General features: G+C 40.1%; 1 protein-coding gene across 1 annotated transcript; it reads right to left on the bottom strand.

Annotated features, from left to right (window-relative positions):
• Positions 1–1,526: 1,526 nt before the first annotated feature.
• Positions 1,527–21,169, bottom strand: wipf2a (WAS/WASL interacting protein family, member 2a). The gene is made up of 8 exons (XM_086294641.1): positions 20,670–21,169; positions 14,263–14,399; positions 13,790–13,922; positions 13,097–13,207; positions 11,290–11,955; positions 9,482–9,709; positions 5,124–5,225; positions 1,527–3,558 (listed from the first exon to the last, which is right to left on the bottom strand). The coding sequence occupies exons 2-8, from the start codon at positions 14,320–14,322 to the stop codon at positions 3,518–3,520; spliced, it is 1,341 nt and encodes a 446-aa protein (XP_086150767.1). The 5' UTR covers positions 14,323–14,399; positions 20,670–21,169; the 3' UTR covers positions 1,527–3,517.
• Between the last annotated feature and the right edge of the window lie 711 nt (positions 21,170–21,880).

Genomic DNA, 21,880 nt, shown 5'->3' with positions numbered 1-21,880 from the left:
TTCCCGCGAAACATTTACATCTAATGGAGGCGGGTTAGTTGAGAGGACCAATGGGCGGCAATGGTTGACAGGGAAGTGTGTGTTTGCTACGCATGCGTAAGAACAACGCAGTGACGTTTCATGTGTATATCTTCGTTGCGAATATACAGAGTGAGTGCCACTGTGTCTTGAGCACATTCTGGTTTATGATATCAAACACCTTCTAGTAGGAAGTCCTTTCTGCAGTCGCTTTGAAGTGCTAGGACACATGTTTATACTTTTTTGGGTGGCGGTTCGTCCTCTCGGGAAACAATCATCACGTGTCACTGTTGCCGTGAATATTGGTATAATTGTAACGCAATCCGTAAGAATTGCTGGTCCAATGTTATTAGAGTAGCCTGTTCCTCTGCGAAAGGCGGTTCCATACAGTCCACATTACAAACGCCATTAGCAGCTACTCTCTTTAATCGTTTGTATGACACGATTCCCACACAGTATACTGTCCATGTTAGTTGCAAGTGAAGTCTCATTAAAGAATTTAAGGTAAAAGTTTAAGGTATTTTATATTTCCTCACACAGCTCTATTATGTGGGATATTTTGATAATAAGAAAAAAATATCTTCAAACCTTCACCTGACTGATTTTGTTTCTTGAAGTCAGTTTACCCAACAGATGGGATAGCTGCACTACAAGAAACTTGAGCTGTTGTATGACACGCTACAAAATATCTGCACATTCAGGCTTTGGTAGGTCGAGCCCAGCTGCACTGACAGTTAAGATCTAGATATGAATAGAAAGGCACATTAAAGTATCCCAGACACCTCAAGGTTTACTCATAAGATTCAACCCAAATTTGTTTTTAACGAAAACAAATCACTGACAATAAAGACTTACCTGGAATGAAAATGTCAGCTTAAAACAGTCCTCATATTCATCCTCTTAGCTGCCTCTGCACGTCTTACCTTCGCGCCGTTCGCTAAAGTGGGTGGGACTAACAGATCACGTTATACCAGGTTTCCCGCCATTGCGAGGACGCGGGCGTCACATTAGGTCTGAGTTAGAGTGGAAGCAAGTGCAAGCGGAGTATACTCAGATTTTGACAGGCTCTAAGAACACATAAATACTCTGGAGAACAACAGGACTTTAGGACAAAGCCTCATAGACATTGGAGGACCTCAGAAGGTGGCAGTGTAACGTCAAGGACTAACTACAACTATGTTCACAACAAATATTCCACTTTCAAGTCTCAAACAGTTTAATGTTACACGTTCTTCATAAGCCTTAGTAGGTTCGTGGTGGCAAAGTTACTCTTCACAAAACCATACGCTTAATAACTGCACAGTTAATTATTGCTCTTGAAATCTAGAAATCTATCTAAATGAGATTTAAGCTGTGTTAATGTTTAGAGAAACGATACCAGCCAAGCATCCACTACATGAAATGGCAGAACTCGGTACTGACAGCTAATTTAGTAAAACATTGTGCAAGTGGAAGAAAAGCTACAAATACAGAAACTGAGCATAAAGAAACAGACAATGAATCAGGTACCCTTTCCCAACAGGAATATATTTATTTGAAATTATTTCAAATGATAAAAACATGGCTGATAACGTGAATGACCACAGGGTTTTTGCTTTTCAGAGTGGACAAGGTGAGAACATGAGATAAGTAGAGGGGTCATCTGTGTATCAAGGTGAACATGATCCAGAAAAAGAAGCAGAGGTGCATCACTTATCACCTTCACTAAATTACCTGCCGATCTGATTTTTTGAAAACCAGACCCCAAAAATGTTGGCTCATTGGTAAAACCTCGCATACATCAATTCAGCTCATTCACCTTTATGGCCAAATGTCCAGAGAAGTGCAACAAGAATCCAGTCTGTCAGACCAAAGCTCACCCACTGGAACATTGTTAGAACTCTTAATCATGTCTTTTCCTATAGTACAAGCTTTTTACAACATAAAAATAGATCAATAACTATGATTACCATATTCCTTAAAGTAAATATACAATATTTATTGCATTTTCAAATAGACTTGTTTCTTATTTACTCCGTTGTCATCATCTTCCCCCAATATATGTCGTCGTCATCATCATCAAAAAACTAATCACTGGTACCGATGAGTGACAACAGATTTGTGTAAGGCAAATACCAGCAGGAGGCGCTGCATCACTGAGAATGGACAGTCTGACCTGAGCCAGGATCTTTTTGTTCACTTTTTGTGCTGTGCACTGTAGAAAATGATGTCATTAGTGTTTTAAGTGAAGCTTGATGCTTTCAAAGGGAGAAAAGAGAGGACCTCCATATATATTCCAACAATTCTCTGGCACTTAAGTGTTCCTGCATTTTTTTTTTTTTAAGATTTTTGTTTTTGGTTAGCTGCTACCATCTACCATCTCTACAAACTGCTGCTTGCATAGCAATTCAACAACACATTATCTTTCTCTGGCTATGAGGTCCTTCTTCGAAAGGGCCACCAGCAGCAAATCATGAATCAGAGCAGAGCTGAGCTTTCAGACCAACTTCCCTTGAAGAAGATTCCTGCGAAAACAGAGATGATCCCTTGTAAACTCCTCCAAAAATGGTCTGCAAACCTTGGTCCAGTAAACAAATAATTAGTGTTGGACTAAAATGTGGCCCACACAGAACCCACAGTGAGCCTGAAGAAATATGCTGGCTATGTGAAGGAAACCTGTCAGAACCATCAGGGGCAAATCAGTTTTATGTTGCATCAACATGATGTAGTCCTGATGTTGAAGGTGCGTATGTCAGGGTCATGCACAGTGTCTCGGTTAAGCAGTTTAGCTGCTGTGCAACATCATCTGAAGATGCAAATATGAACAACCCCAGATACAGGATAGAGTTACAAAAACAGGCAAGACTACAATCAAAGAATTCTAAATGTCAGAACAAGTGTGTGGCGACTGCTGTCATGGTGAACCGTTCGTGAGACTCCACCTGCATTTGGCACACCGACTCAAGCACACCTTTACCTGGCACTGATGGAATGGCTATTCAAGACAAATACTAATTAACAAACCGACAATAAGCCCCACATGTGTGGCAGTACAAATTTTTAGGGAAAAACCTGAGTTTATCTGCTCATATTCCCTACAAATTAATGCTGACACCAAAAAGCAATAACATAACAGAAAAAAGAAAATATGTTATTCTGAAAAATCACAACTATTCTTATTATTATTCTGAATAAGCATAAAAAAAGATGGAATGCAGAGATTTGGAAGTGTTCGGAGTTTGGTCCCGATATGTCAAACAGAAGCCTCTGCATTCAGTCAGCAGAGTCGTCATCAAAGTGGTCCCAGGCAGTGGTTTTTGTTCTCTCGTGCAAAGACTGAAAGTGACCGCTGAGTAGTGTCAAACCTGCGTGGTGTAGTAGTGTTTCCTTTGTGTTCACCTTGATGCTTCCAGCTGGTGGCTCAATGTTAGTGTATGTTTGTGATGTAGTGTGTTTATGATTCGAGTGCTTCACCGCTTCCTCCTCAACGACACAGTTCAAGTCCCGAACTGAGGTCTGTTCACCTGCCCACTGGCGGCGCTGGAGGAGCTCCTCTTACGGCTGAGGAAAGAAGGTGGAGAGACAAAGTTAACTACAGCTCAGTCCTCACACTGGTCTAAAGGGCATAAATTGTACATTTTGAGAAGAAAGCTGGAAAAGTGACAGAAGTTCAAAACCAAAAAACAGTTCAATGAATAAATCTTTAAAACCTTAAGCCCTGACAGAAGGTCCGCTATTATTTTACAACTCACAGAGAACCATTTTCAACCACAGTAGACTAGAAATTTCAAAATTTTGAGTTAATAAGCTGTAATTTTCGAGATCAAAATCTTAAGTTAGCGCTGTCAACCAGGGAGCTCTGTGAAGGTACTTCTTTTCCTTGTTACCCAGAAGCCAAAGGTGGAAGGCATCATCTACAGCTGTACTTTTGACATGGTTTTACAAATGACATCCTTGTGTTACTAACTGAACTGCATGGCGTTATCAACAGCAGTTTGCTAATGTTTATTATACACTGGTAGGTCACTGAAGAAGCTAAAACTGTTGCCCTCGTTTCCATTTTCATGAAATTGATTTGTGAATTCAGCGTTGATAACTTTAGAAATGCAAAGACTGTCTCCAATAAATCTCTTAGCTGAGATGATAATCCTGCGTTTGATTCAACCTGGAAACATCATGGCTCCTAAGACTTAAACTCCCCCCTCACCAACTCAACAGGTTAATATTTAGTTTCACAAAACTCAAGTAGTCATTATAAGGAAGTAGGTAAGCTGTGATTAAGTTGGTGGTAAACCTTTACTGTGAAACAAAGGTCAACGTTGTGTTATACCTTTCTCTTTTGGCATGTTGTAAAAAAACAGAAGAATATGTTTGCAGCTTGTGTGAGTCACTGAATATGTGTATAATATAATGTTAGCATTTCTATTTGTGGCAGGATACTACCATCATAAAGATATCACATCAATATTTTAAGAAGACAATTTGTTTCCTACACTGCAAATTACCATTGCCTGTTAATTAGTGCTTTTACACTTAGGTGTGTGCATAATATATACTTATTTTATAGGCAGAGAAGAAGAACTAGTTTCTAGTAATTATTAATTATGTTAATGCTGCTATAATAACACTGAATTTATAGGGAAGACACTTTCCAGAGCAACTCCATAGCATGTGGAGCACGTGCCAACAGCTCTAAAAGACGCATGTAAACCAAACTGTTAGGATAGTGTCTAAACAACACACACACAGCAGCTCAGGGTAATTTTTCATGAAACCCAGCTTCCCCTATGGCTGCATCCTGACACATAACACAAACAGAGCAGTTTATATGGCAATAAAACAATTGTCCACGACTTAACTGAATCTTAAGGGGAGCTGGCATTGTGTTACATTTACACTGTGGGTCATGCTTCAGTCATACCACACAGATCATAACCTTTTCTTCTTGTTTATTCCTTGTTGTTTTACTGCTGTTCTAAGTGTTTAGCACATGAGATCTGGGTAAATAAAGTGACCGTGTCTGACAATAACACTATATTCTCCATGAGAATGCAGTGTCTTATTATTCCTGACAAAACAAGTCAAGTGGAGGGAGAGAGCAATGTGCTTCATAGTGTTACTCATACCCGTGTTGGTCTTGCTGGGGTAGACCTTGTTGATAGGCCTGTACTCCTCTGGAGGTGGAAGGTCTTCAATAGGGTGGAAGTTGAACTTGGATTCAAAATCATCTGTAGGAGGAAGGAGAATAAACATAAACGTTTTAAAATGTGCAGACACATCAAGTCACAAGTTTTAAATATTAATTGCATTTGTTTTACAAAGAAAAGGCAGTGGACAGTTTAAATTGCTTAATAACTTATGACTACTACAAACGCAAAATGAAAAAGTTAAATCTCAAACTTCTGTGGCTAAGAGATCATGTCCTAACCAAAGTGTAGTAACAAATGCTTTAATGGATTTTTTTACTGCTTGCATACTCATTTGCAACAGTACTGATACACCCAGAGTAACATCATCTTCTCCTTCAGCTGACACACAACATAACAGATGTGAATAACAGCATAACAGACTTAGTGAACATGTTAAAGGCTGACACCCCGGTGTTTATGAGAACTTTTGTGAGGTCAGTAAAGCTCTTATATTAAAAATACTGAGGTATTAAACAGCCATCATCATGAAATTTTAACCTGATCATCATAAACGTTATTGTTAATGAATTAAGATTATTTCATTCTTAGCAATTACCCACAGACGGCAGCTATGTTTTTTAAACCTTTAAACATGTGAAACAGCAAAACATAGCACTGAAACAGAGATAAGCACAGTGCAAAAGAATAAAAGACAAGCATGTTTTTCACGTGAGTTTCATCTATATAAGAGCGTTTCTAAATCTATGTACCGTCTTTTCTCTCTTTTAAAAGTTAATTAGCCAAAGCCACTAACTCTATCATTAATGCTGGCACTAGGCAGCAAAGATCATCAGTCCTGCTTGTTTTTACTGTTAATATACAGTGTTCATTTAACAGGATAATACAATAATTTGTGTCTAAACTATTGAAATTATTGTTATGTTTCTCGTAATGTTTCTCCTAGAAAAACCCATGCCATGTTATTTTAAAGAAGGGGCTTTATTATGCCTTCTAGACCACTCACACTTGTTGTCTTTTTCTAACTGCATGTTCATGAACTTTAACATTTTGTAGCTCTGAGGCTTGTAGCGTCTGACGTGTCGCTCTCGGATTTGTTGCAATTTTGTCCACTCATGTCCACTCCTGGGAAGACTGGTACTGGTGTTGAATGTATCCCAACCTTGTTCACTGTAGAATTATGGACTTCAAATGATTTATAACCATTGCCAGACATTTCGAGGCAGCAACATTTGTTCCTCAATCATTATTTACGTCTTTCCTCCTTGGCCTTGTGTCACCACATACCTGAATGCTGCAGGCAAGCAAGCTGCAAAACATTTGCTTCTACTGGTGAGCTCACACTGGCTGGTGATCAGTTAATGAAGTACATTTGATAAGCCTTACCCTTTTCATTCCTACAGAATTATTAGGGGTACACTTAGTTTAAAAAAAACAGACAAAAAAAAAAACACTGCTTCTGCAATATGGCTTAGTTTTTGTTACATAAATAATGACATTATGTAACCTTTGAGGTTATATTCACATCATATTAAGCTCTGCTAAGGAACAGATTACCACTACATACATTGACAGAGGGAGTACTTTAAACCACCAGGCAGAAGTTTGCTTTTGTTTTTTTAATATCAAAAAATAAATAAAAACAAAACCAAAAAAATCTTTCAACCCCTCTTTCAAACAATTAGCTGATGAGCATGAAAGTTTTTACCCTATTCCTTCTTCTCAGTCTGTAGTCACTGGTCCCTGCCTTTGTATTATGAACAGAGCTCAGTCACAGCTCAGTTTTTAGATTCCAGCCACTACAGATCACCCGTACAACATCTTTGCCTTCCCTACAGCCACAAACTCCAACCATCAAGCCTAGACAACAAAAATAAATGGTATTCTTTGGTTTGTCAAATAATAAAATAAGTCGTACAGGTTGCTTACTTTGTCTCAGCCCCCAGTTCTGTCAACCTGTGCAAAAAAAAAAAAAGTCTTTCCTACAGGTTGATGATTTACTTCTTGTAGTGGTTGGCATGTCGAGAATTTACATTTATTCCCTAATCACCTGACATGCAAGCAATGACTGTTTATGCTCTCTTATGACATTTATTACTCCGTTTGAAAGAGTTGCTGAGGGACAGGATGACAAACTATCTTAGGCTATAAATCCCATGGTCTGCAGCCTCAAGTCTCCCTTTATACAAACCACATAAATAGTGATTTGGTTTTATCATCATTTTTAATTCTTAAGTTTGACACAGTAAGTACACAAAGCCTCAGTAGTAATCTAGGAACCACCCATAACTACCTTTTTGGTTTCCTGATGTGTGGACAAATCAGGAACCCAAAAAGGTAGTTTGCATAGTGTCAGTGGAGATTTGACTATCAACGGCGATTCGTCACCGTCACCTCCATCGCATCAAGATCATAAACAAATTTGAGTAGTTAAGCAGCAGAAAAAGTGGTAGCTATTTATATAAGCCTCAGCATTTCATCTCCTGTTTAAAAGAGCAGTCAGATCGAACCCCACATTCAGATAGGTACCTACACTTGGGGGTGTAGTGTTGACACTCAGAGATATAGCTCAAGTTGTACTGGTGGTGCCCAAAGTTACTGAAATTAAGAGAGATGTTTTTTCAAACATTATCCGAGCTTTTCAGGGATCAAAGGAAAGGGTAAACATCCAAAGTCCACTTAAAAGCCATTTATGGAGCAATAAGACAATTTAACATTCTCTCCTCTTCCTCTCCGACTGCCTGCATAAGGACACCATCTCAAGAGAAATCATCGGCACCTCCCTCGACAAAAACCATACAGTGCCTCAGATAAGGAACTTTGGTCCTCATCTGCCTCACTATCAACCGTTCCATTAAAACAGAATGGGGATGAAATGGGAGTTACACAGTTACTGTAATTAAGTATCATTTAAATTTAATTACCAAAAAGTTATCATTCACTTTATACTTAACTTTAACAGAAACCACCGTCCTAGTTCAACACTATAGCAGTAGGCCAGACACATTTACACAGGCATAAAACACTAGCGGCTGCCGTTCGTCCTCCCGGCAAAAAGAGTCTTTGGCACAAATCCCCTGGAAGTAAGATCTAGTTAGCAGGTTACTAACCCTACCAACCCCGTCACCAGGTGTTCAACATTTCAACCATACTGTTGATTATAAATGAGTTTTTGAGTGCATGTGGCAAAACTGTCCTTCCAACCCCATAAGGATATGAACACTTTTATTTTACTAGGCCTCACAAAATCTTTTCTTCTAGTGACTCTGGTGAGTTTCAGACTTCCAGCCTTAAGTTTTTATTGGAAAAACCAACTTCACAATCCCTTACAAGGCCACATTTTGTGTTGCGGCAGCCACGTAAGACCGTGAGATAAACATAAACTGGCTTTGTAGTTATGCTCTCTTAATCACAATGTATTCCTACCAACATTGTCGTAACACCATGGATAACCAATTTACTTATAACAGGTTGGGCTTGTTTATCCAAGATTAGTACTAGATTATCAGCAGTATGATAATCTGGTTCAGCCTCCTGTTCATCCATCTTCATTTCTGCTTATCTCACAGTGCATTTTGTTGCACTAGCCTTCATTGGCCATTTCCTGTGTTAGTGTGGGTCTGCAGTAGTGGCAAGTGTGGATTCATGTAAACTCTTTCTTTGTGATCACAGTTTGGTTTAAACAGCAAGCACTGGGCTGTTGTCCACTGTGCTCCAGTTATGGTTGATTTTCTGAAGCATGTACAGCACCCTCTCTGTGTTCTTAGCTGATTTACAAATGGAGCACTGGGTTTTCCACTCCTGCCTAACAGAACACACACATTGTCTGTGTGCACCAGTGCTGCTATGCAAAGAGACTGTAGCAGAAAATTCAAAGAGAGAGGATGGGTGTGGATGGAGGTGTCAGGGTCCAATTTGAATACCTCCACACATACAAAACCAGGCAAAAAGGTAATGAGCTACATTTAAGCCATTTTAGGTCTAACCTGTGAGCAAAGTCATGTAAATAAGATCTCACACGTAACACTACGATGGTTACAGCTCATCTTTTTAGGATTTAAACAATGTCTGGAGAGAGACATTTATACATAACAGTTTTGAAGTCACAATTTTAGAGATGTTATCCTTTTCTTATCATTTTGCTAAGTTCATTATAAATATTTTAACTTGATAAATGGTGAAATCCTGTATCCCTTTGTTTCTGCCTGCTGTGAACTGTGGCACCATTTGATCTAATTGAACTAGATTCAGTAGGATTTTAAAAACTGATGTTATTTAGCAGTTGTCAACAGTGGAATATGAAGGAGATGTTGCCGAAGCAGTCTTTTCGCACTCACCTATGATGGACTTGGAGGAGGAGCTGGAGGAGTAACCATTCCGGACTGGCGGGGGTGGAGGAGGGGGTCCAGCTGGGGTTCGTGAGGAGGAAGATGAGATGGAGGAAGAGGAAGGAGGAGGTGGTGGTTTATTGCCTCTGGAGTCTGAGCTATGGCCACGGTAAGGGGGTGGGGGAGGAGGGGCATCCCGATTGCCATTACGAGACCCAGGGGTGGGCGCCTGGGGAGCTGCATGGACAACATACACACACAAACAAGTGATCACGAATTCATACTGAGGGTCAGATGAACGGCAGTGATCTTAATGAATCTGGTCAAGTCTGTGTGTGTCTAATGTATCAGTTGCCGGGGTCCCCCCACCATGATAAAACTTGTAAGGGTACAAAGTTTGTACACACGGGCTAAAACAGAAATATGAAATGAAAGTACTGACCATGACTGTTTTACATTTAGTACAGACTTATATAGTCAAGTGTTACTCAGCAGTCAGTAAAAACGTGCATGCATGTTGTGCAGAACAGAGCGAAACATCACGTTACAAGCATCTTTCTTCCAGCTGGTTTCATAACCAATCATGAAACCAGATATGATATAGTTTCTTAAAAATGCTACTGTTTGTAACAAAGCAACTTAGAATATGCCACATGACACATTTCGAGTTCCTGTCACTGCATCAGTGGAAAAAAACCCCCAAACATCTGTTCTCATACTGACTTTTAAAATATAGAGACTTCAGTACCAGCGAACAGTGAGATTGAAACAAGTCTGTGCAACTTAATATTAAGAGTGTGTGTGGGGGAAAACAAGGTGAGCAGGAATGCTGGAATATTCCACAGGGCTACAGGAATGCAGAGAAACCAGGAGACCTTGTAGCAAATCGTTTCACCGTTCAATCACAAGACAGAACTCAAGCTAACAAGTGCCTTCCTGTTTCGTGTATTTGCTTTGAATTCAAATTATGACTGTTCCCAGTGTGCCATAAATCTTTTCTGAAGCGGAAACAAAATCATCATTTGACACGTCAGACGTGGAGAACTTCATCTGTAACTAGGGCACTTTGTAGGTGTGGCTGTCCTAAATCCCCCAGTTTTTTTAAGTTTTGTTTTGTAAACATCAGAAGCATCTAAGATGTGTCATCCACATGGCATCCACCCAACTTAGCATACTTACAAATACCAAAAAACAGCATATCTGCTCCGCATATTAAAATATCCTCATGTCGTCACTTGTTGACAAAATAAGGGGGGGAAAAAAAAGGTCATTCTCCCAAATGCAAAAGCAGCTGTAATTATAAGAAATATTATACTACTGTCAAGAATCGATGCAGGAACTTGATGAAATGCTGCAGCCAAAAGAAAGATTTATACATCACACAGAACAAGACAAAGCACATTTTTTGTATCGTTCTGCACTACTCTCAGATTCAGAGGATAGAAGCCCGTCATGTGTAGAAAACGTTGCAGCGTTATCCTGGATTGTACCTTAAAGGTTCAGAGATAATGAGCCAAGGCTTGCTTTGCCTTCATTATAAACATTTCTCCTCAAAATAAAGAATAATGAGGTCTTCTTCAACATTCACAATCAGGAGTTTGCACTCAGCCATATCTTTATTGTATATATGAAGTAAATCTGGGCATTCAAACGATGAGCTGATTAAGGGATTAGGTTAACAATGGAGGTTAGGTTTCATGAAGGTCAAATTAGAGATGATTGAGAATGAACGAGAGAATTTCAATCACAGGATAAAAATAAAGAAAAAATTGTGGTGAGTGGCAATATTGCACTTTTGACAGATTTCTGGGACGTACCTGTTCTGCGTCCAGGTGGATCTCTGACAGGTGGAGGTGGTCTGTTAGACTGCTGAGAAGAGGATGACGATGATAATGATGGAGGTGGTGGTGGGGCATGGCTGCGTCCTTGGTTGCTGCCTCCTGATGTGTGTTTTTTATGAAGGGAGTTATTCCTCTGGGGAAGCTCTGGAGCTCCACCTCCATCGCCGTGGGATGGCCCATTAGAGACACCACCAGATGTGTGTGGTCTGTATGGCGGGGGAGGAGGAGGAGCAGAAGAGCCTCCAGTAGGTGGTCTGCTGGAGGACAGAGGTTTTACGTTGCTGGGCGGGGCTGGGTTTCTTCCAGGTGTTGGTGGAAGGGGTTTCTCTCTGCTGTAAGAGGATGAGGAAGGTGCAAGAGATGCTTTCTGGCTTGGGGTAGGTGGGGCATTTCCACGGCCACCTCTGTTAAAGGGTGGTGGAGGCGGTGGTGCAGAGGTGCTGTGCTTCATCCCACTGCTACCGCTGGAGGAGTGGGATATGTCAGGCAGCGAGGGGCGGTGTGAGCGTGAATGTTCTGGTGGAGAGGGCTTGTTGGGGGGTGACGGTGAGGTGGACCGGCCTGTGGGAGGACGAGGAGCCGCTGACCGGGACCCCGGGGGCCGTAGCGCAGATCTGCCCAGTGAACCACCAGCAGGACCGTCTGTGTGGAAGACAGAGAGGCAGTGTTTAAGTGCACTGGGAAAAAAATACAACAAAAACCAACTCTGGTTTCTTGGAAGCAAGTATTATTGTTTTGGAAGCAAAATAATAAGGAATTGGGAATGACTTAACACTCCCAGTGAGTCTCATACTCTCGCTCTGAAACTCGCGCTGTCACCATATTTTCCTCTATCAGGTAATATATAAACACGCACGCTCCATGCAGTGTGCCAGCTAGAAATTTTTCCTGGTTGGGGATTAATGATGCATTCGCAGCATGTGGGAAAAAAATAACTCGGAGTGAATTACACGCAGACAGCTTAATATTTCCATGGTAACTTATACTTGATGGTTACAATAAAGCCATTTTAACCAACATGCGTGGGAAAATCTCACGATACATTGAATATATTTGATATATCGCCGAGCCCTATGTGGACGAGTTAAATACTACAATCAGATGATTTTTGCACAAATCAGTCACATGTCAGACCTGTTGCTGACTGATTCGTCGATAATATTCTTTATATACCAACCTCTTGCTAAACTGTACAGTACAGTCTTGTGGTGTTGTTGCTGTATATTATTGCTTAATTAGTGAAGAGGTGGGTAACCAAGTTTGACCAGCTTATGGTTACATTAACACTAGTTGGAAACTTTCGTTTCTCCACGGAGCTACACCTTTGACTGCTAAGATCTTCCATTATAAAAATATCAAACAAGCAGCAGGAGAAGTTAAAGGTTGAAGCTATTTGCTGCATATGAAGTGTAACAGTTCAATAATTTAACATTCAACTAAAATAGTACGTTTTAGACTTTCATTCATTATTAATGGTCCAAGCATTGTGAATTTGTAGCAGTGTAAATTATTTATTTCTATAACCACAAAATGATGGACAGAAAAATAAAAAGTACAAGCTCGGGAGAAAGGCCAAAGGAGCTTTATTCTCTCTCTTTATGTGCCGTTTCTTATTCTGGAATCATCTGCTGACAGATGTTATGTGTACGAGAGGACTGACTTCAGGTGTCCTCTCTTCTCCTTGTTATTTACTCACACTAATGATAACGGCTCTTTGACAAAATGATCCAAATACAGTAAACTGGGGCAAACACGTATGTGCTAAATAGCATAAATGTTTTACCTCCAATTGGTCGTAACTTTGGCACACCTCCTTGGAAAAGGCCGCCCATTCCCTTTGGGGCTCCACCTCCAAAACCGCCACCTCCACCACCTCCTCCACCTCCTCCAGATTCTGGGGGGGCAAACAGAAATACATTTTAATATTCAAATATTTAGAGAACCTGGGACTTTATCATGGAAAACTGATGGGAATAAGCTGTTCCACTGCAGAGTAAGAAAAAAAACTGTTCTTTAATTTAACATTTTAAAGGTCAAGTTCAGTTTCCTTTTTCCACTTAAACATATTTTACATAAATTTCTGAAACATATACCGCTCAACAATGGAAAAAATTAAAGGGAACTCTTAAACCACACATCATTACTGACATACAGCAAGACGACTTATTGAAAACAAACATGCGCTGTCATTCACCTTTTCCCCCCAACATCTATTTGTTTATACCCTACTTTGCATTTCCACAATGTGTCTTTTGTCCTGTGCCCCCCACCCCCACCACCCCACCTTATTGTAGCAGATGGCAGAGTTTTCTTCCTGTCACGGAGTTTTTTCTGCCCACTGTCAGCGAGTGTTTGGTACAATATTAAGCACCCCGAGGTGACTATTGTAGGACATCCACCCTGGTGTCAGGATTTTGAATCAACTCACAGGGAGTACATCAGTTGGGATTTGAGTTTGTGTATAAAACAAACTTACTCTCTATAACAGGAGCACTCCGGTCATTGACCTGGCCGACCTTCTTTAGCTTGGCGCCTTTGTGGATGTCTGACAGCAGTGCTCCTCTGCCTTTTGCCTCAGATGAGCTCAGTTTGGGAGGAGCTGTGTTTGCCTGTGGAGACAGTTAAAAACTTTACAAGCAAACTTCCGGCTCCTTTAGTTAGAACAAAAAAGTTTGAGCTCGCAATGCAGACTTAAAACAAAGATATAGTTTAGTAGCAGCTTTTGGTAATTTAGCTTCTATATCTGACTTTGCCCATGGCTTAACAATTCAAAAACGTTTCAGGGACAAGCACGTCTTGTGCACATTTGCACCATGTTTTAATATAAACAAATTTCTCACAGCACATATAAACATCTCAGGTCAAATTAGAGATCTGCTACAAGGAAGTGTATAACTTGTCAGTTTTCAGTGCAGTGTGTTGTGATGAATATTTGATCGGGTCACTGACCTCATGGAAGGTTGGAGGGGGTGGGGGTCCTGGAGGAGGAGGAGGGGGAGGAATAGGCATCCTGACTCTGCGTTGGCACCGTTCTGTGTGGGGTAAAGGCCGGTGACTTCACCGTCTCTGGAACAATACGCTGGCTCCTGAAAATGACAGAATATCTCAACTGATAAAACTGAAAGCCAAATTCGGTTGTTAAGTGATGACGTATGAGCCCTGCTTCTACTCTGCATTTATTAAGGCTTTTCTGTTTTAAAACACACGTTTTGTATCTTGTTCTATTTAATCTGAACACGCCCCTAAAAAAAGTCAGTGATCACTGTCGGTCTCTCTCGGTTTTTATTACCACTACTCATCAGCACAACGTTTTAAAGCTCACGGTGTAACTGCAGCCCAGCCCGTGCAGACTAACTTGGTATGGTGGATGGATTATCTCAGTTGTTCTCCTGACTGAAATTTGGTCCATTTACAGCATCCTTTGACCCTAACTGTCAGGAACCCTTACATTAACTTTTATTGAGTGGAAAAATTTGCGTTCATCCTCCAGCTTCACTGTGTTCACATTATACTAGCCACAGCTGTGTAGTTTTGTCTGATGAAGCAAAGGTTTACTAGCAGTAAGGGTAAAACTGCACATACTGTTGTACCAGTGTAGTAGTAGTAAAAAAAAAGAAAAAAAAAAAGGTCCAGTCTAGAATATGATGTAACCCTAGTTTCAAGAAATTAAGAGCACACACACACACACACAGACACACACACACACACACACCCCCACCCCACAGGAGCTTTCCCATGGACCAAGAACCTTTTAACCTTCTGTACCCTTTAACAGCAACAGCTGGATATGCCGTATTTCCCCATAACAGCCATGGATTACTGGAAACCTTCTACTGCTGTCTGTGTATATAAGATATTGTTGTATATACATTGTATTTTTATGCATTTAATTAATATTAACACTTAAAAATAAATTAGGAATTAAAAATATGTCTAATATTTTATAAAATGTTAAAACTTCATTGTGTATGAAGTGTCCTTGTCTGCTTGTCTTTTCAAATAAAGTCCAATATGGGCCAGCAAAGCTCACTTATGAGACGAGTTGTTGAGGATACCCCGAACTTGCCTGTGAGTAAAAACTGCCGGTTTTGTTCAGTGCTAGTGAATTTTGTTTTTTGAAGTAAGTGACTGTGAGCTGTCTGGAGACAAGAGGCTTGCATGTCTAATGGCATAGGAGGCAGATGTAGATGAGGAGGAGACAAATGATGAAAATGTAAATTTGTTGGTATATCAGCGCTGTTAGGGGAGGAGAAACAGCCGAAGCAAAGAAATTATAACTTTTCCCCCCAAAAGTTTCTTCCACAAACTGTTGCAACATTTCCCTCTGTATAATCTGTTCATTACTTTACTGATATATCATTAAATGGCTCTAAAACCAATGCAATCATATACAAATATCTTCAACCCACCTGTAGCAGATCCGGCACATGTTGTAGGCTACAAAAATCTAGAGGTGCGTAACCGGCAGAAATGGCGGCTAGCAACAGCAGGTGTAATGTTAATGTTATGCCGTTCATGAGGCACTGCACAGTGGGTGTAATGATCCCACAGACTTTAACTCGAACCAACTTTTAAATCAAAGAATATGTGCTTAATAAAATAAAATAAAAAAAGCCACAAGGAACACTCACCATGATTGCAGTGGATAATTTTACCTGTTTTGAACACCACTGCATTTTAGTTCGTTGTATGTTAAACATCCTATGTTCTTAGCACAGCAGGAGCTATGCTAGTGGACCAAGAACAGCACAAACACAAACAAGAGCAGCCCACATTACTGGCTGTTACATTTCGACACTGCTCCCGATGACACTAAACAACTACATTATGTAGATGTCTGTATGAAAAGCTCTGCTAAACAACGACAGCCTGCCAACCCACAACCCTTCCAGGCATTTTGGTTCCTCTATCTGAACAATGAACCAGACTTTAAAACAAGTTTACAGTTTGTAAACCCCAAAGTTTCACTAAAATCCTCTCAATAGCTGCAGCAACTCTTAACGGGTTTGGCTAAGTGGTGCTGAATGTGTTTCTTTCAGTTCAAAACTGAAAGCTAATCAAATATCAAAAAGGAGAGAAGCGCAAGCACCAGATCCTCAGAACAATCTTTAATCCAAAGAATAATTAAACATTTAATCAATCCTGTGTTTTTGTTTTTCCTTCTACTGATCAGCTACTTGTTTCACATCCAAAATAAGAACAATGCATTTAACCAGCATCCAGGCAGAGCTAACAACAGGAGAATGTTCATTTTAATGTGAAGAGCTGAGTGTTTTCATATGGTTTTCTTTCAATGTTCTACACTTTGTGCCTGTGTCACTGTTAAATGCAACTGCGACCTGGATTACTCCCATGGGAATTGGGACAGTTTGCACAGTACAGTTGACGAGACTGTTATGAAGCATGATGCTTGAGATAAAGGATGAAATGACAAGAGTTGTTCTGTCTTTCAAATTTCACTTGCAATCTTTTGTAAATCCTTAACTGTGCAACAATGGAGGGTGCCCTCGGGTAAATCCAATATGAAGTGTCACAACATGATGATTACTCATTTTAAAGCGTCATCAGTTTTATAAGGCTTAAGGTGATGAAACTGACTCCACCTATTTGTAGGACAGAACTGAACCAGTTGTAGGATTTTTCTGATTATATGACACACACACACACACACCCCTAATTGTAACGAAACAGAACTTCTCATGTTGGTAATACACAACTTTCTATTAGTGTAGACTGGACAATTTCTGCGTTTCCAATTCTATAGTTAGGATGAAGAAAGCCAAGACACAGCAAACGGCATCACTGAACAAAGCATCTTCCGTCTTGTTGTCATGACTGTAGTTGACGTTATGCCAACAAGCAGCTGGTGATTGTGTTGTGTTACTGCGAATAGATAAAAGCCCCTGAAGCTAGTTGCTCTTAGGGATGATGCTCAGTAGGCAGTTTCCTAAGAGGGTCCCTCGAACTCGGTAGGTAGACTCGCTTTAGACGCGTCTCTACAGAAAGAATCCAACGCCTCAACTTTACTCTGAATATTACCCTAAAAAACAAAAACAAAAAAAATCTCATCTCAGGGCTTACTCCACCCACAGACCAAAAAGGTTTTCAGCTGTGGGTCTAAAGTAGGGGTGTCAAACTCCAGACCTCGAGGGCTGGTGTCCTAAAACTCAAATGTGTCCCTGCTGCAACACACCTGTATAAAATTAGTAGGTCATTAGCAAGACTCTATAGAACTTGACTGCATGCTGAGGTGGCAACCCCCAACCCTACTCAAGTAATTTTAAATAAATCAGATCAGAATCAGAATGGGGTTTATTGCCAAATGTTGAGCAGGTTTACAACATTAGGAAATTGCTGCGGTGCTTCAGTGCAAACATGCTGTCATAAATAGCACTTAAATAGACATGGAAAAAAATAAAAGTAGGGATAAGAATTAAAAGTGCTACGTGGAAAGATATGTGCATGAGATATACATGAGATATATACATGAGAATAAGTGCAAGTAATGCAAGTAAAGGTAAATGTTTGGAAATATGTACTTCTAAAATAACTTTCATTGCACCATGTTTATTCAGTCATGAGCTCTGTAACATGAACCAAATGGCTGCGTTGCAACCTCAGCATGACTTGGGTACTTTTGTGAAATCTAATGATCTCCCCTGAACTTAATTTGGAACTATGTCCCTTTGGTGGAAAAAGGGTAAGAGAATCAAGTTAATCAAAACGTCCTGTTCCCTGCACAGATTTCCTGCAGAGGGAACTAGAGATGTCAACGGCTGACTGGAATAGGCCCGTTTGGGTTTTTAGCTGATCAGCCATGACAGATGACTGATAAATTTCACATATTTTTTTCTTGGACTTGTCCGTCTCCAGAAACATGGCTTCAGGTAGCTATAATGCAGACAATGACTAAGTTATTGATTTGGTCATAGACAATACCCCTGTGAAACAAAATCTAACAAGTAATAAGTGTATCTAGGTGTCTCAAATGCTAATGAAATAGCCAGTTTAACCACTGCCACTTCCCGTTAGTGCACAGACTCAGTTGGTTTCAAAGTCTTCCCTCTATTTTCTATTGCAGTAATTTCAGCTGAAATAAAAGTTGTTCAATGTTTAGTGGCTCCAACTTCAACATCTGTTCAGTCTCATCTCCCAATACAGTGGCACTGAAATCCAACTAGGAACTAGTTGGTGTAAATACAGGGTGACGCAAGTCTGTAACACAATGGAATACACTGGAGTTTTTATCTATACAATAAGCTCTGGCCACTAACTTAAATCACATTGGTCACTTGACATTTGTTTGAATTAGACTGACTCCTGACACAAGTCTTGTAATCTGGGGCCGTTTTAGAGTAAAAAGGTTGATTACTTAATAATTTAGCCGTTTCGAGGTTATTCAAGGCATTATTGATCAATAATGACCTGAAGAAATACAGGACAGTGCGTTTTCATCCACTATGAAATTAGAATAGCACTTTGCCCATCTTTGCGAGAAGGTGCACTAAATATAAAACTTGTTATACAGTCAGTTTAGCGCGATAAGTACAGCTCTGTTTGACCCCTGTTCATTTATATAATTTTTTTTTTAAATCCTGTAATCACACATGAATTTATATGATGGACATCATTTTCCAGTATTGGAAAGTTTTGATTTGAAAAGACTACCAAAATATTTGTACTGAATTTACATTATAGCTAATTATATTATATTAAACTGTGTCCATCCTGCATATAATACACCTGTACTGAAACTGCTCTAAATGTCAAAGCTTTTCACACAAAGAGTGTCTGAGGTCATTGGATCTCCCCAAACCAGTTAGCTGTCTGGGCTCATTGTTGCCTCATGCAGGCAGTTGGCTCCTCGCCCCGCCCTCACCTCTTTTATGCTCCAGTCCTCGGGCAGCATGGTTTAGAGCTGAGACAGGTTTTCACCGAGGGAAACCAAAGGAATCTTACCTAGCAAGCTCGCTAGTCAGGCAGTGACGTGGGTTAAAGCGAACCGCACAGCAGCAGATTTACGAAAACTGAGAGTAGGGGGTCAGCAAATATTTCAAGACCTGTCTGGTGTGTAGAGTAACTGTAGTCTCAAATAGACCTATTTCAGTGACAGTGATTTAATTAAACCAGCAAGAAAGGTGTGCAAATGGCTATTACACAACTCAAGGATCCATCGTCACATCATATTTACTTTATTATGAGATATCACAAAATCTCTGATTTAAGAAACTGGAACTAGTAACTGTTGTTTATGCTTTTAACAATTCTTTGCAGTTCTTTAAGTGACAACCCACTGTATAGAGCCAAGAAGACCTCAGATTGTTGGTATAAGACTTCAGAAATACTAAAAAGGCTGTGGTTTAAATAAGATATGATAATCAAATATTACCCAGGCAGTAAAAATGCTCATATGGTTGGCAGTCATGCCCTGACCTTTGACCCCATAATCTAACTAATCCTGTCCATTCAAGATCCAAGTAAAAATGAGCTCTTAAGTAGGTCATGAGGCTGAGATTTGCTCACCATTAAACTGTTCACCCAAACAGTTGGTAAACAGCCATTTGATGGCAAGAAGTTTCCCCACATCAACAGTCTGGCGATGTACAGAGAAACAGAGCCAGAGAGGGAGGGCTGTATGAGGAAGTAGGATGCTTTTGTGGTTAAGGAAGTACGCTGAGCTTACAGGCCTGTAACACTGTGTGTGTTTCTAGGCTTTAGGGGGGTGGAGATGGCCCCATATAACTAAAACAGAACCTCAATTGTGTGCTCAAGACATTCTTTAGAATAAAAAACAACATTTTCTACTGTCAGCTTTTTTCAACATGTAGAGACCAGATAACTACCATGAAACCAGGGATGGAAGACACATTTGTACACTATGTAGAAATTTAAATTTTTATTGCGTTGAGCTTAATGAATACACGAGGCAGAAACTAATAATCGATTAGTCGAAAACTGGCATCTATTTTGGTTTGCAAATAACCATTTATATTTCCGTGTACCGGATAGTTCCATTACTTACAGTGTTTGAGAGATGTTTACCCTACTTGGGTATGAAATGACAAAAGTCGTCTATTTAAATACCGATATAGTGATGATTTTTTTATAGTGTGACATTTGATGCCTTCGCATATGTACATAATTCCTTATACCTCTGCACACCACTGCATGAACATAGTTTTTGTTGGACAGACCTCCAGCTAAGAGAAACATGAAAACAGTGACATAAACGTTCGTCACACACATGATCCAAAGGCCTAGGCAGGTTGTGTAGCCGCTCCCAGGTAAAGGGAGAGTGAGCATACATACCTGGCAGAGGCTAACTTAAACTTGGTTAGCATTACGAATTTACTCACCCTGGCTCGAACAAGCGGATGTTTGCTAGTCTCGTCCTCCTAAACAACATGAATGGGAAGTGTCGATGTAGAAATCCTTCGTAGGGGAGAGTCTAACCCCCCTTCCAAAAAAATGATGGGAGGGTGCTGGTGAGCTGTGCTGGCGTAAGTTACCAGCGACACTAGCAGGTTAGCTAGCTAGCTGTCGATGGTTTCAACAGATCGGCTAGCGGCGGGTTCACTGGAGCTAGCCGCAGTTAGCTGCTTTGCACCGAGCTGTTTACTTTCCAGCTGTCAATGTCAGCGCAGTCCGGCTGCCTGCAAACTCTGTCCGCAAGAGGTCTTTGAGATAAATAGTGCATTAAACAAAGTGCTGGGCGCGTCTGAGAACCACTTTTTATCAGTTTTGGGTAGCTATAGAAAACTTTACCTGCCCTCCTGACCTGCCAGCAGAGCCATACTCCCTGCTGACACCGTTTTATCGCTCTCTTCTCGGAAACCCGGAAACAAGCAGAGCGACACAAAATGGAGCACAACAGCGGTGCATTAAAGCGCTGCCGTAAATTCCAGCTTTAACAAGGTCATATGTGTACTAACAAAACTCAGTCCTGAAACGTGTTTGATTTAATGGGACGTGTAATGTTTAGACTACGTCAATGTCACGATTTACATTTTCAGTTCAGTTGATCTAATTTTCATATTTCGTAAGATGTAGAGCATTGGATATATTTCGTGTTTGATGAAAATTTTCTTTCACTGTATGAAATAATTGTTATGGTTCCTTTGGTGCTAGAAGTTGAGGTAAACGGTTACTTTTTCATATATTTAGAGTTTCCCTCTAGTCTAAGCAGTTAACAGCAGTTAAAAATTATAAACGGTGATGTGGAGTCTTTTTTTTTCTTATTTCTTATTCTTATTTTCTTATTATGAAATATGTGGGAAAGGTGAGAACAGAGAAACAAATAAACGTGTAATCTTTCTAAAACATGATGCATAAAAGGGCAAGACAATGAATTAACTGTCTTGAGGGGTCTGTTTGGTAAAATACGAGGTACGCGGAAACCAAATCTTTCTATAATAGAATTAATTAGCGTCCATCTGAAAATTGTTTAAAGTGATTATCAAATTAAATTAATAATATGAAAAATATAGCGTTAAGCTATGTTTGTCTCTGGGCCAGAAAAGTTTCCTTTTTCCAGTTTTTAAAGGATGCTTTTGAAGGCAGAAGTGTC

Source organism: Aulonocara sp. 'chitande type north' Nkhata Bay, linkage group LG6, assembly GCF_057382095.1.
Source record: "Aulonocara sp. 'chitande type north' Nkhata Bay isolate Kocher_YH1m ecotype deep benthic linkage group LG6, A_spYH_male_GT1.1, whole genome shotgun sequence".
In the NCBI taxonomy this organism is placed as follows: Eukaryota; Metazoa; Chordata; class Actinopteri; order Cichliformes; family Cichlidae; genus Aulonocara; species Aulonocara sp. 'chitande type north' Nkhata Bay.
The sequence above is the reverse complement of the archived record's forward strand: the minus strand, read 5'-3'. Positions and strand labels throughout refer to the sequence as shown.

Coding starts and splice junctions, on each gene's coding strand:
- wipf2a (XM_086294641.1), bottom strand. CDS start 14,322: ATGCCTATTCCTCCCCCTCCTCCTCCTCCAGGACCCCCACCCCCTCCA. Junction 11,956..13,096: donor AAAGTTACGACCAATTGGAG/GTAAAACATTTA, acceptor TCTTCCACACAG/ACGGTCCTGCTGGTGGTTCA. Junction 9,710..11,289: donor TCCACCTGGACGCAGAACAG/GTACGTCCCAGA, acceptor TTGTCCATGCAG/CTCCCCAGGCGCCCACCCCT.